Raw genomic sequence first — 15,904 nt, 5'->3', positions numbered from 1 at the left:
CATTTGAAGAATCCCAGTAGAGCGGGAGAGGTAGAAAGCTTATTTGAAGAATAATAGCAGGAAACTTACCTAATATGGGGAAAGAAATAAAGACATCCAGGTCCAGGAAGCAGAGAGAGCCCCAAACAAGATGAACCCAAGGAGGCTGGGTTCTCTTTTTTTTTTAAGTGAGTCTTTTACACATAATAATATAATAATTAAAATGATATTTTTATACCTAATAGTTATAATTGAAGACATATAATAATTTAAACAGTAAAGATTAAAGATAAAGAGAGAATCTTAAAAGCAGGAAGATAAAAGCAATGAGTTGATTAAAAGGGAAGCTACATAAGGTATCAGCTGAGTTTTCAGCAGAAACTAGGGCCAGAAGGGAGTGGCAGGATATATTAAAAGTGCTGAAAGGCAAGAAACCTACAACTAAAAATACTCTACCTGACAAGGTTATCATTCAGAATTGAAGGCAAGATAAAGAGCTTCATAGATAAACGTAAGTTTATGGGTTAACCCCAGTAAATTGGCCTTACAAGAAATGGGAATTCTTTAAGAAAGAAAGAGAAAAGGCTATAACTAGAAGCAAGAAAACTATGAAATAAAAAAATTTCACAGGTAAAAGTAAACATTTAGCAAAGGTAGTAGATCAATCACTTAAAAGCTAGTATGAAGGTTAAAAAGACAAAAGTAGTAACATCAATTACACCTAAAAATTAGTTAATGGAATCACTAAATAAAGACAGTGTAAAGAAGACATACATTAAAACATGGAGGGGGAGGAGTAAAAAATGTAGTGCTGTTGCAATGTATTTGAACTTAAATGACCATCAACTTAATATATATGTAGGATGTCATATGTGAACCCCATGGTAACCACAAACCAAAAACTTAACAATGCACAGGAAATAAAGATAAAGGAATCCTCAACCATAACACTAAAGAAAGTCATCATGCACAAGGGAAGAAATCAAGAGAAGAATAAAGGATCAGAGAAAAACAAAAACAACCAGAAAACATTTAAGAAAATGGCAGTAAGTACATACCTAAAGAAAATTTTCTCTTCAGTTTTTTCCATGACCCATTGGTTGTTTAGTAGCATGTTTTTAACCTCCACATTTGTGTTTTTTCCAGTTTTTCTCTTATAATTGATTTTCAGTTTTTAACCTAACAGTAATTACTTTAAATGTAAGTGTAAATTTAAATGTAAATTTACCTAACAGTAATTACTTTAAATGTAAGTGGACTAAAAGCTCCAATCAAAAAAGGATAAAAAAACAAGACTCATCCATATGCTGCCTACAAAAGACTCACTTCAGACCCAAAGACAAACACAGACTAAACTGAAGGAATTGAAAAGATATTCCATGCAAATGGAAATTTTGAAAAAGCCAAAGTAACAGTATTTATATCAGACAAAATAAACTTCAAAACAAAGACTGTAACAAAAGACAAAGAAGGAATTACATAATCATTAAAGGCTCAATCCAGCAAAAAAGATACAACAATTTTAAGAATCTATATGCTCATCAAAGGACTTAAATGTTAACAGGCATAAAGGGAGAAACTGACAATAATTCAATAATAGTAGAGGACTTTAACACCCCACTTACATTAATGGATAGATCATCCAGACAGAAAACCAATGAGGAAACAGTGGTTATGAAGCACACACTAGACCAAATGGACTTAACAGATAAATACAGAACATATCTAAAAACAGTAGAAGGTACAATCTTTTCAAGTTCACATGGAATATCCTCCAGGATAGATCACATGTTAGACCTCAAAGAAAGTCTTAATAAATTTAAGAAGAGTGAAATACCAACCATCTTTTCCAACAGCAGTATGAAACTGAAAATCAATTATAAGAGAAAAACTGGAAAAAACACAAATGTGGAGGTTAAAAACATGCTACTAAACAACCAATGGGTCATGGAAAAAACTGAAGAGAAAATTTTCTTTAATGGAGAACAATGAAAATAGAAATACAACAGTTCAAAATCTTGGGAAACAGGAAAGTCAGTCCTAAGCGGGAAGTTTATAGCAATACAGGCCTAGCTCAAGAAACAAGGAATATTTCAAATAAGTAATATAACCCTACACCTAAAGGAAGTAGAAGAAAGAATAAAGCATAAAATTAGTAGAAGGAAGGAAATAATAAAGATCAAAGGACAAATAAATGAAATAGAGATTTCAAAAACAAAAGATCACTGAAACTAAGAACTGATTCTTTGAAAAGATAAACAAAATTGATAAACCTTTAGCTAGACTCAGCAGGAAAAAAAGAGAAGACTCAATCAGAAATGATGAGGAGAAGTAACAACTGACACCACAGAAATATAAACAATATAAGAGATTACTATGAAGATTATGTGCCAACAAGTTGGACAACGTAGAGGAAATGGATAAATTCCTAGAAACATAAAATCTTCCAAGACTGAACCAGGAAAAAAGAGAAAATCAGAACAGACCAACTACTAGTAATGAAACTGAATAAGTAGTAAAAAATTCCTCATAAACATAAGTCCACAATGAGATAGATTCACGGGAAAATTGTACCAAACATTTAAAGAGCGGCTAATACCTATCCTACTCAAACCTATTCTAAAAAATTTAAGAGGAAAGAAACCTTCCAAATTCATTCTATGATGTCAGCATTATCCTGATACCAAAACCAGACAAAGACACTACAAAAAAAGAAAATTACAGACCAATATTCCTAATGGAACACCTGATGTAAAAATGCTCAAATTATTAGCAAACCAAATTAAAAAATACATTAAAAAGATCATTCACTACAACCAAGTGGGATTTATTCCAGGATAAAAGGATGTTTCAGTATCTGCAAATCAGTGTGATATATCACATTAACAAAAGGAAAGATAAAAAAACATGATCATCTCAATAGGTACCGAAAAATCATTTGACAAAATTCAACATCCATTCATGATAAAAAACTCTCAACAAAGTAGGTATAAAGGGAACATATCTCATCATAATAAAGGCTATATATGACAAACCCACAGCTAATATCCATACTCAAAGGTGAAAAGCTAAAAGCTTTTCTTCTAAGATCAGGAACCCAGGATGCCCACACTCACCACTTTCATCCAACAGTACTGGAAGTCCTAGCCACAGCAATCAGACAAGAAAAAGAAAGAAAAGGCATCTGAATTAGTAAGGAAGAAGTAAACTGTCACTATTTGCAGATGACATGATACTGTAGAGAAAGAACCCTAAAGATTCCACCAAAAAACTATTAGAATAAATGAATTAAGTAAATTCACAGAATACAAAATCACTATACAGAAATCTGTTGCATTTCTATATACAAATAATAAACTAGCAGCAAGAGAAATTAAGAAAACAATCCCATTTACAATTGCATCAAAAAGAGTAAAATACCTAGGATTTTATAAATAATCTAACCAAGGAGGTGAAAAATCTGTACTCTGAAAACCACAAGACATTGATAAAAGAAATTGAAGATGGGAATAAATAGAAAGATATCACACTCATGGATTGGAAAAATTAATATTGTTAAAGTGGCCTATCAAAGCAATCTACAGATTCAGTGCAATCCCTATCAAAATATCAAAGGCGATTTTCACAGAAATAGAGCAAATAATCCTAAAATCTGTATAGTACCACAGAAGACCCTGATTATCCAAAGCAATCTTGAAAAAGAACAAAACTAGACTTATTACATTACCAGGTTTCAAACTATACTACAAAGCTACACTAATCAAAACAGTATTGTACTAGCACAAAAACAGACATATCAATCAATGGAACAGTATTAAGAGCCAAGAAATAAACCCACTCTTACATGGTCAAATAATATATGAAAAAGGAGGCAAGAATGTATAAAGGAGAAAGACAGTCTCTTCAACAAATGGTGTTGGAAAAACTGGACAGCTACATGCAAAAGAATGAAACCAGATCACTGTCTTATACCACACAAAAAAATAAACTCAAAATGAACTCAAGACCTATATGTTAGACCTGACACCGTAAAACTCCTAGAAGAAAGCATATGCAGTAAACTCTTGAACACTAGCATTATTAATCCTTTTCTGGATGTGTCTCCCTATGGAAAGAGAAACAAAAGTAAAATGTTAAAACAAGTGGAACATCAACTAAATGCTTCTGGCACAACAAAGTAAACTATCAAAATGAAAAGGCAGCCTACTGTATGGAAGAAGATATTTGCAAATGATATATCCAGTAAGATGCTAATATCCAGAGTATATAAAGAACTCATAGAACTCAATACCAAAAGACAAATAATCCAATTTAAAAATGGTAGAATAAGAGGAACTGAAAAGATATTTTCCAAATAAGACATACAGACGGCCATCAGACACATGAAAAAATGCTCATCAGGAAAATACAAATCAAAACCACAATGAGATATCACTTCACACCAGCTAAAATGGCTAACATCAAGAAAACATAAAATAACAAATATTGGTGAGGATGTGGAGAAAAGGAAACCCTTGTGCGCTGTTGGTGGGAATGTAAATTGGTATAGCTACTATGGAAAGCAGTATGGAGGTCTCTCAAAAAAAATTAAAAATAGAAATACCATATGACCCAGCAATTCTACTTCTGGAGATATACCCAGAGAAAAAAAAATCACTAATTCAGAAAGATATATGACTCTTATGTTTACTGTAGCATTATTCACAATAGCTAAGGTATGTTGCAACCTAAATGCTCATCAGAAGATGAACAGATAAAGAAGATGTGATACATATATATAATGGAATATTACACAACCATTAAAAGGAATAAAATCTTGCTATTTGCAACAAAATGGATGGATCTAGAGTGCATTACAATAAGTGAAATAAGTCAGACAGAGTAAGACAAATACCGTATGATTACACTTATATATGGAATGTAAAAAAAAAGGACAAATGAACAAAACAGAAATATACTCATAAACACAAAGAACAGACTCATGGTTGCCTTGGGGGAGGAAGGGGGGATGGACAAAAAGGTGAAGGGGATAAAGAGAGAGATACAAACTTCAAATTATAAGAAATTAGTCATGGGGATCAAAGTACCGCATAGGGAATTTAGCCAATAATACTGTATTTTCTTTTTATGTCAACAGATGGTAACTACACTTATTGTGGTGAGCATTTAGTAAGTATATAATTGTTGAATCACTATATTGTACATTTAAAACCAATATATTGCTTATCAACTATATTTCAATAAAAAAATTAAACCATAAAAATACTAGAAATACTAGAAATCATAGATGAATAATCTTGAAATAGAAAAGGTCCTTCTTAGAAGGACTTGATTCTTTGATATGAAATCATTTGGATTCTTCATTTTACAGTGTGTTCCAAATAAATAAAATATTTTTAAATTTTACTTGTTTCCTATTACATTGCCATTTCTGTACATACCCCAAGCCATTGTTCCAGTTTTTTAAAGTTGTATCTCTAAAGTAAAAAAAAAAAAAAAATTAGCCCTGACTCTCCTTAATTCTCTCATACCAAGCCCACTCTATTCCACACTAGTTCCTCTCTGTGGCAGATGGCTATTTTCTAGCTGGTCAAGACAAGGTCTCTGTTTACAGTATGATACTGACACTCCTCCAAAGGGAGAGGGCCTATTCTGTCCCTCTGTATCTAGGCAGGCCTGTGACAAGGGTAGAAGTGATATTAAGTAACTATCAAGGTTAAGTCAGAAAACGCAATATAGCTTCCGCCCAGTCTCCCAGGGTCATTCCCAGATACCATGTTCTGAGGGAGCCAAGTGGCCACAAGGAGAGGCCACATGTAGGTGTTCAGCCAGCAGCCTTCACTGAGGTCACAGCCAAAGCCAGCTTCAACTGGCAGGAGTGTGAGGGTGTCAGAGCCTTGAGAGAATTCCAGCCGCCAGACATTGAGTCACACCTGTCTAGCCTTCAAGCTGCCTCAGCTATGTTGCCTGAGTAGACAAGCTATTCTGCAGAGCCCTGCCCAAATGGAAAATTCATGAGTAAATTAAACAATGGTTGATGTTTGAAGCTGTAGGTGCGGAGTAGAATGTTACTATTCTCCAGGTCCCGGACCTAACAGTTTCTATACCAGAAGGTCACTTTAAAGAGAAACTGACTTCAGGAGGAACAAGCCCCTCATACTGAAACTAAGAATAACATTCCCCTTCCTTAATAAGAAGCCCTATTTCTCTTCTGTTCCAGAAACTTCTTCTTCCTCCTTCCAGATCTCAGTACTGGCCTGAGCTTCTGCATGGTGCTCAAACAAAAAGGCTACCCAGACTGTGCCTCTGAGGAAGGAGTGTCTTTCACATTGTACCAGCAGATGGGGATAAATAGCAGAAGAAATGTAGGCGATCAGGTGGAAAGTTACAATGGACCTGAAATAAACCTCCCCAGAAAGCTTGTCTCTCAGCAGGAAGCCATTTAAAATAGCTTCTTCAGAAACTTTGTGATCTTTTGAGGTTTCTATACTCTGCAAGCCTAACCTAGACTATTTCAGGATCAGCAGTCTTTCCTTTTAGGCAGAAGGAAGCCCTGCTGTGGCTGCTCGTGTGCCCACCTGAGTGCCCTGCAGCAGCCGTGTGTGGCACAGACATCCCCAGTCCCCACCACGGAGTGTGGTCACACACCCACGGACTGGACCTTCTGCACCTTAGCAGAGAAGGACAGGAGGGAGCCGGGTGGGTTTGACCATTTATTACCTGCCAGCCCCTTTGCATTAATTTCTAATGATAATTTTCAAACCATTCCTATGAGGTACATATTTAACCCCAATTTTACAATGAGGAATGAGATAATATGAAAATTAACTAACTCACCCCAGATTCAAATCCAGGTCTATGTGATCCCACAGCTTATTCCATAACGATGTCTGAAGTCCTCTGAAGAAAAGATGCTATATTTAAAAGAGAAAGAAAAAAATTCATACTATCTGTACAAAGATGATGGAGTCATAATGCATCCCAACCAAAATGCAAAATGAACACAGAGCATCACTAAGAATGGTATGTTGCATCAATGTTAATATGTCTTGATTTCCCCCCAGTATCAGGCTTGAGATGCTTAAAATATGAATTATTTAAGGAATGAATTGTAGAGGTCACTGGTTTCATCTCTTTCTCCGTATTTCATGTTTTTGAGGGGAACTTTTATTCCTGAGTAGTGCTTCCCCGGGTCATGGGCTTGGGGAGGCACAAGAGTCAAAAGGCAAAACTAAAATTCTGTTCATTCTCTAAAGGTCACAGAACATAGAGCTGGACAGTATTGTAAAGGTCACCTAAGGGACCATCTAAATTGCCTTCTTTTTTTTGAAAACCTGAGGATGTGAAAACATCTCTTCCCTTTAGTCCTCACTATGGCCTGCTGCTTCATTTAAACAACAATTGCCGAGACTACACTGGTTTTCCAGGTCCACAGTTGGTTTGGGGTTGGGGGAGATGCTAAGGAGGGGTTGAAATTACATGGATGTCATTCTCTGGTAGTGTGGATTCCATTGTCTCGGCAACAGCTGCTTCTGTTACCCTGGGAAACGACCAGCTTCACAAATTGTTCCGGCTTCTCAAAATGAGAAGAAGGGGCTGAAACAGCATCTTCTCACTCACTTCCATCAACAAGCTTTTTTTCCACACTGACATCTCTGTCCAGAGTGATTATTTCATTGAAATATCACAACGACCCTCAAGGGATGAAGGTATGTATTCAATCGAGATTTCTTGACTATCTGTGACATACCAGGCCTACAATGAGCGGTCATCCTTCATTAACTCATATAACTTGCTGAAACAACCTGTGAACTAAGAATTTTGTGCCTGTCTGACAGATAAGGAAACTGAGGCACACATAAAGCCTTTAGCCGCAGCATCTCCTGATTCCAGTAATGAACCACATCTGCAGCAGGGCACAGGGACAGGGACAATGTCCCTCTGCCCTTAGTCATGAAGGATCCAGTCTGACCCTTGGCTCCCAAGGCCTTGCTGGGGGTACTGGTCCCAGTCAGCAGGGAGGGAAAAAGAGCAGGTAGGAGTACACTTCCTCCTCACATGGTACTGGAGAAAACTTTCATTCCCATGGCCACACTAAGAGCGGGTGGCTAGGGGGTGATCTACTTTTGTTCCCAGTATTAAGAGGGGGGGTGGTTTTGGTGAACTGGTCTCAGTCCTAGCACAGATCAAACATCCTTACTTAACTGATGGAGGCTGAACCTAAAGGCTCTTTCTAGTTCCAATTTATATGCCAACATTAGTTTCAATTTATATGCCACAATCACGGAAAACATCCATCACCAAAGGCAAACGCGTTGGCACGGAAGATGAGATGAAACTGCTACTCTGACAGTGGGAGTGTGTCAGGCCAGGGAAGGTCCCGAGGAGAGGCTGGATAGGAGACAGGCAGGTTGGTCGGTCTTGTCTCTGACAAAAAGAGAGATTTTGTTTTCATTTCAAAACTGTTTTTGCAGTTTCCTTTTCCTAAGGCAAAAATGCACAGCTGAAATTATTTTGCTTCAAAAATTTAAATGAGAAACTTCATGCCATGGGTTTTTATTCTTTTGCAGGACACTTGTTTATTACTTTGTTCAAATGTAAATGTTCCCTTTTGCTTTTGAAATGGTTCCCTTTTGTAAAAAACTCCTTTTAAAAAAACCTTTAAATAGGAATGCTTTCATTTATAAAATATTTTCAAATATTTACTCAAATCTGAGAGGTAAACAGGGAGGGATTTCAAGTGCCACTGTCCACAGATTGACAGAGATGCCGAGGTGCCTTGGGGTGCCTGGGCTCCTGTAAAGAGTGCATGCTGGATTCAGCCTTCACACTCACACGAGCTCTGCACCCTCAGAGAGCCTGGCTGCTCCGAGGGGGAAGGTCACACAGGCGTGCCTAGGACAGGGAAAGTTAAGCTGGCCACGGGCAGGCATGGACAACCGGTGTCCCATCACCAGGTGGACCGGCAGCTTGGAGCAAGTGGCACTTGACAGCAGCCCCTGGGAACAGGCTGCAGAGGGGCACAAGGGGCATGTGATCTTAGACCTCATCCTACCCATTATTCTCCCTCCAGCTTCACACTCCTCATTTAGCTTTGGGGTCCTCAGGAGCTTTTTCTCAACACTCTGCCCCTCTCTGCTACTTCCTTCTCCCAATAATTCAAGGGAGGGCCTCCAAAATGCTCCTGGCAGACCACTGTGTTCATGCAGAATCCTGCCTCACAGCTGAAGGCCAGCCTGGCCCAGAGGCCAAAGGCCCAGAAATCACATCCCGTGAAGACCCATCTCTGTTCACAGACACGTCCTGCCACCAGGCAGAGGGGCCCAAAAGCAGCATTCTTGACTCTTCCAAGTCGCACCCCTGCCCCTTCCATCACTGCCTGGGACCCAGTGCCAGAGGTAACTTGACATCCCCCACAGATGGGACAGACATGCTCAGGACGTGTTTACATGTTCACAGACAGACATGGGGACTTGTCAGCCTGACGTCCGAGCCGTTCTCAGCCATCCTCGTCCTAGTTTTCATCTGGGAAGGTCAAAGCCACCATTTGGCCCAGACCTCTTTCCCACCTTGGCAAAAGCACATCTTTAATGATGATCAACATATGTACACAGCATATGGGCCAGGGACCATTTTGGTTCTGAAAAGCAAAGAAACTCCAAGTTTAAAGCTTCAAGGAAGAATGCATTGGCAGTAAGCCGCCCACAGGCCCACAGTGCCACCTCCTTAGAGAGGAGGGGCTGAGCTGGGCCAGGAAAGATGCCTCCCTCACTCCTTCTTCGTCACCTGAATGCCACTCCTTTTTTCAAATCCTGCCCTAACTCCCAGCTTCAGTCCTATCCACACTCAGTCACTGTGCCTTTTAAGAGATCATCTGACCTCTCCCCAGTCAACCATCTATTCTGGAGGCTTTGTGTCAGGATTTAAGAGACACACAATAACTAAATTAGGGTTAAAAATCATTCAGATGCCACCCTTTTGCCAAGGTAGCAACGACGGAGGGAAACGAAGTGAACCAAGAGGCAGAGAGCCGAAAAAGCCATCCTGCCAACCTGACTCAAGATCAGCCAGGTGGTGTCCTGCCTCTTGTGTGAGCTGGGAGTCTCCGTGCAAGAACAGGTCCCCCCCTTCCAACCTTTATAGTCTGTCTGTCTGTCTGTCTGTCTCCCTGGCAGCCTGCCTCCCGCCCTTCCCCTTTTCTCATTCGCTCCCTTCCTTGTTCTCTCTCTCGCTCACTCCCCTTTCTCCCTCACTCCCCTTTCTCCCTCACCCTCCCTGTGTCTCTCCCTCCCTCCCTCCCTCCCTTTTCTTCTTTCCTTTAAGAAAGTCTGCTGCACCCCAAGGCCCTGGCTTCCAGCTCTCTGAAGCGAAGCTGGGAGGGGTGGTGTGAGGGCCCTGCAAGCTCACCCTTAGGCTCCTGCCCACCGTGCTCTGAGGAAGCCAGTGCCCTGGTGCAAGGCGGTCCCCTCCACCAGCCACCAGCCTCGTTCCTGTGCACAAGCGGCCTCTGCTGGAAAGAGCAGAACTTTGCACAGCCACCCAACAGCTGGTGTGCCTCTTGCCACTCAATGACTTTGCTTCAACAAAATTGGAAAGGAGATTAAGGAAAAAGGGAATTAGAAACTTGTTTGGCTTTCTACCTGATTCTCCTTCAGCTCAGGTCACAGAAGCTGGTGGTTATTTTCTCCTAGTAGAGAGGTTTAAATTGTTTTTTCTTCAGCAGGGAAAATGTAGGACGTCTAGGCCCTGGTCACTCCAGCCACAGCCAACCTTCTCCTTTGAGGAATAATAATCATAAGCCAGCATTAACTACTCATTAGCCATCCTGGGCCCTATACTTATTACAGGGAAGGCCTTTTAAGACTCCTTTCTCAATTGGAAACATTTTTTCTTTTTTTTTAATCATAAACTTTCAAAAACTCTTTTCTCAACTGTTGAACAAGATGGCCTTATGTAATGCTGCTCCCCCAGCACTGACACATAAACCTTATAGGACTTGTCCCCAGCTGAGACAGACTTGCTCACTTGCCTACTGTCTGTCTCCCCCTACAACAGACAGTTCAGGAGCACAGACATGTCTGCCTCTTCATTGCAATACCCAGTGACAAGGACGGTGCCTGCTCAGAGAGGCCCTCAATAAATCCTTGGTAAATGAATGAGTCAATTCTTAATGTAAACAGTCTTTGGAGTCAGAATACAAATGTGTCTTAACACTGGAACTGTCCAGGATTTGTAGGGTCTTGAACAATATCTCTGGTTCATAACCTCTGGTGCTACCCCAGAAGCCAATTAGAAAACAAAAACTCCCCCATTCATTTGGAAACATTACTAAATAACTTCTCTGCATATCCCTTCTAATTTTATGGGCTTATTGAATGGATAAGATTCAATAGTCTCTGGGAATATTTTGAAGTGCTTTGAATTTCCCCTACAAACAATGCCTACTTGTTTTTCTCCCTGTATTTTACCAGGTTGGGGAGTAAGTTTCATATCTGAGAGCCAGCAGTAGCCCAAGAGAATATTCTTTCTGTCTCAGGTCTCTATCACTTTAGGAATGCGTGGAAAACACATTCTTATTTCTCCTGCACTCCAGTTCACTTTCATTCCAACAGAGAACAAAATCTTCGTATTTATTTTCCAAGTGACTTTTCATGGCTTAAAAACTGCTCACAATGAAAAATCAGGTAAGAAAAAAATAAGAGTTATAGTGCATGTGAATGGAAAAATTACCATTTTTATTGTTCTCTTCATTCTAAAATGGGAAGATGTAATCCTGTGGGCTGAGCACCCTCTCTCTCTCTCTCTCTCTCTGGAATATGCTTTGCAACCAGCAGGATTGAAGGACCTACCCCTAGTCTTCACATTCTGGTAACTTTAGTCTAACTACTAACCAAAAACCTTCTCAAAAATCCAAAGCCAAGAATAGGAGAGTAGGTACATCAGACTCTATTCCAGTAAATGCAGTGAAATAAATACTAAAATAGTAGAAATGATTTAACCTCAGTGCCACATATGAACTGTAGAAGGATGTCTTGAAAGTTCCTATTCTCTTACAGAATTCATGGTATACAGCACATTCCTCGCCCTCTATAAATTGTTGTCAGCATTTATGACCATTCATTAGTTTATTCTTTCTTTACAAACTCATTCTTTGTTGAGACCTTTCTTCCTCTTAAACAATTTTTTAAAAAAGATATTTGCCTTTATTTGCTTCATTTTTTACTATTGCTTCATGTATTAATTGGGTGATGATAATAATCATGACATTAAAAAAAGTATAACCACCAGCTATTTAGCATTTATTTTGTTCCAGACCCTTTTGGTTTAGCCCTCACAACTACCTTAGATGTTAGAGATTATTATCTCCATTTTACACATGAGAAAATTAAAGTCCAGGAGGTCAAATTGTTGTCCAATGTTACACAACCAAAAGTGGCAGAACTGCTAGAAGCCCTGCCTCCTTAGCACAAGAGGATTGCACGCCAGTCAGCCTTCCATTCGCAGAGCTCTCAGAAATTTCCAGCACTGGGCTGGGCCCTTTACCTAAATTTTTTATTTATTCTTCAAAACAAACTTACAAGGTGAGTGTAATTATTTCCATTTTACCACAAGAAAACTGGACACAGAAGTTAAATAACTTTATTAAAGTTATTGAGCCCATAAGAGCAGAACTGTGATGTAAATTATGGCCCTTAACTTCAAAACCCATCTCACAGTGTGCCTGGCAGAGCGGAGACTTCAGTTCAATGGAGCACAGGGCCCCCATACCCCAGCAATAATTAGACAAATAGGATTTTCAACACTGACAGGAAAATGACATAATATTTATCAAGTAAGAATCTTCTGAATTACATCTCTAAGCCCCAGGCTTTATTCACATTTACATAAAATGGGAAACCCTTAGATACTCAAGGAGAGGGCAAGATTGTCTACATTTCTTTTCTTTTTAATCACTCAACCATGGCCTAAAGCTTCACAGACCAAAACTATTACCTAATTAATTTTTATTTTAAAGCCAAACTTGTCGTCAGTCCATTCCGTAACCAGTTACATGATTCTTCCCAGAGAAAACCCCTCAAGTACCTTAGCCTGGATTCTTTGAACAATGCCAGCTTATCAGGTATAATAAAAACTTGGTTAGAGCTAAATGGGAATTAATGTCCAGCACAGTACTCACACAACTGAATGTTTATGGAATCATTAAATAAGCCACAGATGAAATATCAAGTTGTCAATGCAATTTATGTAACAATTAAATTTCTATATAATTTCACACCTAAGGAAAAGGTGCAAAGCAATACAAAAAAATTTCCTATATACCTTTACCCAAATTGGCTACTTCCTAACATTTAACTCCATTTGCTCTATTATCAACATAATTTTATTACACGGTAATGAATAATGATTTTGTGGAAACAATCATTATAAATGAAATGATTTAAACCTAAGCTAGAGGAAACATCACTTTGCTGCCAAGGCCAACAAGTCCGAATCTAAAAAGCAGCCTGTGAATTGGAAAGCCCCTTGAACTGAGCCAGATGAAGCTCACACGTAAGTAGGGCGCCAACCTATGGCAGGTCACGCAGTCTCCAAACCACGAAGGGGAGGTCCGTGTCAATGAGAGCTTATCCTTCCGAGCAGAATCACTCTAACGCCTTTGATCAGAGAAGTTAAAGCAGTATTTTATAACAACACCCACCGATGAAAAAGGAATCTACCTGAAAAGTAACCAAGTGGCAACAATCAATCCCCCAAAGCTTTCCAGCAACCCCACCAATATGGCCTCCCCCCAGGAATCTCTTGGTATTGTGACATTTGAACCTCCATTTCCTCTGAAAATAGTAACAAAGCTGTTTCACTTTGATCATTCAGTACCTGTCAGTGTTAACAGCGAAAGGCCTACAGGACCTACAAACCTTCCACGCAGAGTTCTACAGAGACCACAGGGGCCCCGTTCCTACGGTTCCCGGAGAGCACTCTGCATGGGCTTCCCTTCCTGGTTCCAGCAGGTATGTGTGGTGCCTGGGCTGTGAGGGACAGAGCTGACACGGCAGGCCCAGCACAGGCTGGAAGGCACCGAGGCACAGCCCTGCTGGAGGGCGCCTGCGGGCACACAGCCTTCCCTGAGGGCACACGCTGTGCATGCTCCACAGAGCGGCAGGGCAGAGAGGCAGGGCAGCGAGCAGCATGTTTCCTGGCTCCTTCAGCCCGGCTCTGGCGGCCTTCAGTTCCAGTCAGTGTCTTCGAAATGTTTTATTCCCGTGTCCACTTAAAACACAACCTGGATTCCCTCAGGAAATATCGGTCAGGGAAGTCACGTGAAAAGACTGCTCCAATTCGCTAGTGTTGGTGGGTTTCCAAGGGTAAAACAGTACAGTCCGGGTCTTCTCAGTCATGAGGAAACCATTGTCACTGAACCTCCCTGGGATGCTTCCTACATCCAACCAGACAAAGGGAGCAACAGCTGAGGTTTCCAGATCAAAAACAAATGTGTCACCTTGCTGAGAAATGACGGCCTGAAAGAAAAAGATTAAAGAAGTGAAAGATGAGGGAAGAGCTCTCTATTCTATCAGAACATTTACGTGGGCCTAACAAGGAGCGCATTTCTACAGCTTTGGTTCTGCAACTGCTTAGGTCATATATTCCATGTACTGTGTCACAGACTAAAAAATGCATGGAAATTATTTAGGGCTGTGGAAAACTACCAAATTGTAATCTCACACAAAGTGTAGAAATATGTAGTCTCCAAACATTAAGGAGAGTATTTCACAAGAAGCTCAAAGCTTTATTATCTTTTACAGTTTTTCTCAGGAACATTTTTGCATAAGGGCTTGAGCAGTTTAAATGACTCTCAGGATATATCTGGAGCCAGCTGCAGAGCAAAACCACGGAACTGGTTTTCTGAAAAGATCCATCAATCCAGACGGCAGCCTGCCAGGCATCTACAAAAGCTCCCGTGTTAGGCCTTCTCTCTCCTACTGCACAGTCCTGTGAAACCCACGAGCAGCGCTTTGAATGTGTGCAAGTCCCACAGAATGTGCTCTCAAGGGAGAGCACAGCTTAAGTCTTGTCATTAATTAGTGAACTAGCGCATGTCAGAGTGACACTGGGCTGCGCCCTAGGGGTGGGGGTCTGTGTGAGGGTGCAGCTAGGTGGGACCTGGTATTCAAAGCAGGGCATTTGTCATGAAACATGACTCCTCAGGATGCAGGCATGTCATGCCATAGGAGTGACACTATGCATTATGTGTGACATAAAGAATTTCAAAGGGAAAATTTTACTGTATGAAATTTTAGCCTTAAACTTCATGCAGGGTTCTGAGTTATAAATAAGAAAACTTACTTTGGAAGAAACAGAAAAGAAACTTAATAAAGTGTATGAGGTAGCTGTCAAGGGGTGTGAGATTCAGGCTTAAAGCCAGATGTCACATTCCCAAATCATGCCACCCGGCTGCTGCAATGAAGACCCTAACATGGTCACAGGCACACAGTTAGTTCGAACAGCCGCCAGAGAGGCCTCAGCTACTGTGGGGCCAGGGCTAAGGCCAAGGTCAAGGCCAGACGGGACCCCGGTGTCTGCTCGCTCTTGGCACCCTCTTTCGACTGGAAATCTCCTCTCGGTACATGTGGTGCAGAGCCTGAGGTTCAAGCTTACACCCTCACTTCAGGGAGCCAGGAAAACAAGTTCTCAGCACCCCCTATGGGTAGAACACATACACCCAAGTGACTAGCCTATATTTAGCCTGCCATTCATGTTAATTATTATTACTCTTACTGTTATACCCCTTTAGGAAGGGCAAGTCCCATTGAAATCCACCCGAGGTAGCACAAAGAAACAAGTCCTACTTCTTTCCCACCCTCACTGTCCCGCGGTAATGAAGGATGAGCTAAGGAAAGAGAAAAAGATTTCAGATCCTAAGTCTGGA

The 15,904-nt window shown here is 40.4% G+C and overlaps 1 protein-coding gene across 1 annotated transcript in view; it reads right to left on the bottom strand.

The window, feature by feature from the left end:
• Positions 1-12,596: 12,596 nt before the first annotated feature.
• MANBA (mannosidase beta) overlaps positions 12,597-15,904 on the bottom strand; it is a 152,858-nt gene continuing 149,550 nt past the window's right edge. The window contains exon 17 of the mRNA XM_037020209.2: positions 12,597-14,495. Coding sequence (XP_036876104.2) covers positions 14,271-14,495 — 225 coding nt within the window. The 3' untranslated portion in view covers positions 12,597-14,270. The remainder of the gene's footprint in view (positions 14,496-15,904) is intronic.

This window comes from Manis javanica, chromosome 5 (genome assembly GCF_040802235.1).
Source record: "Manis javanica isolate MJ-LG chromosome 5, MJ_LKY, whole genome shotgun sequence".
In the NCBI taxonomy this organism is placed as follows: Eukaryota; Metazoa; Chordata; class Mammalia; order Pholidota; family Manidae; genus Manis; species Manis javanica.
The sequence above is the reverse complement of the archived record's forward strand: the minus strand, read 5'-3'. Positions and strand labels throughout refer to the sequence as shown.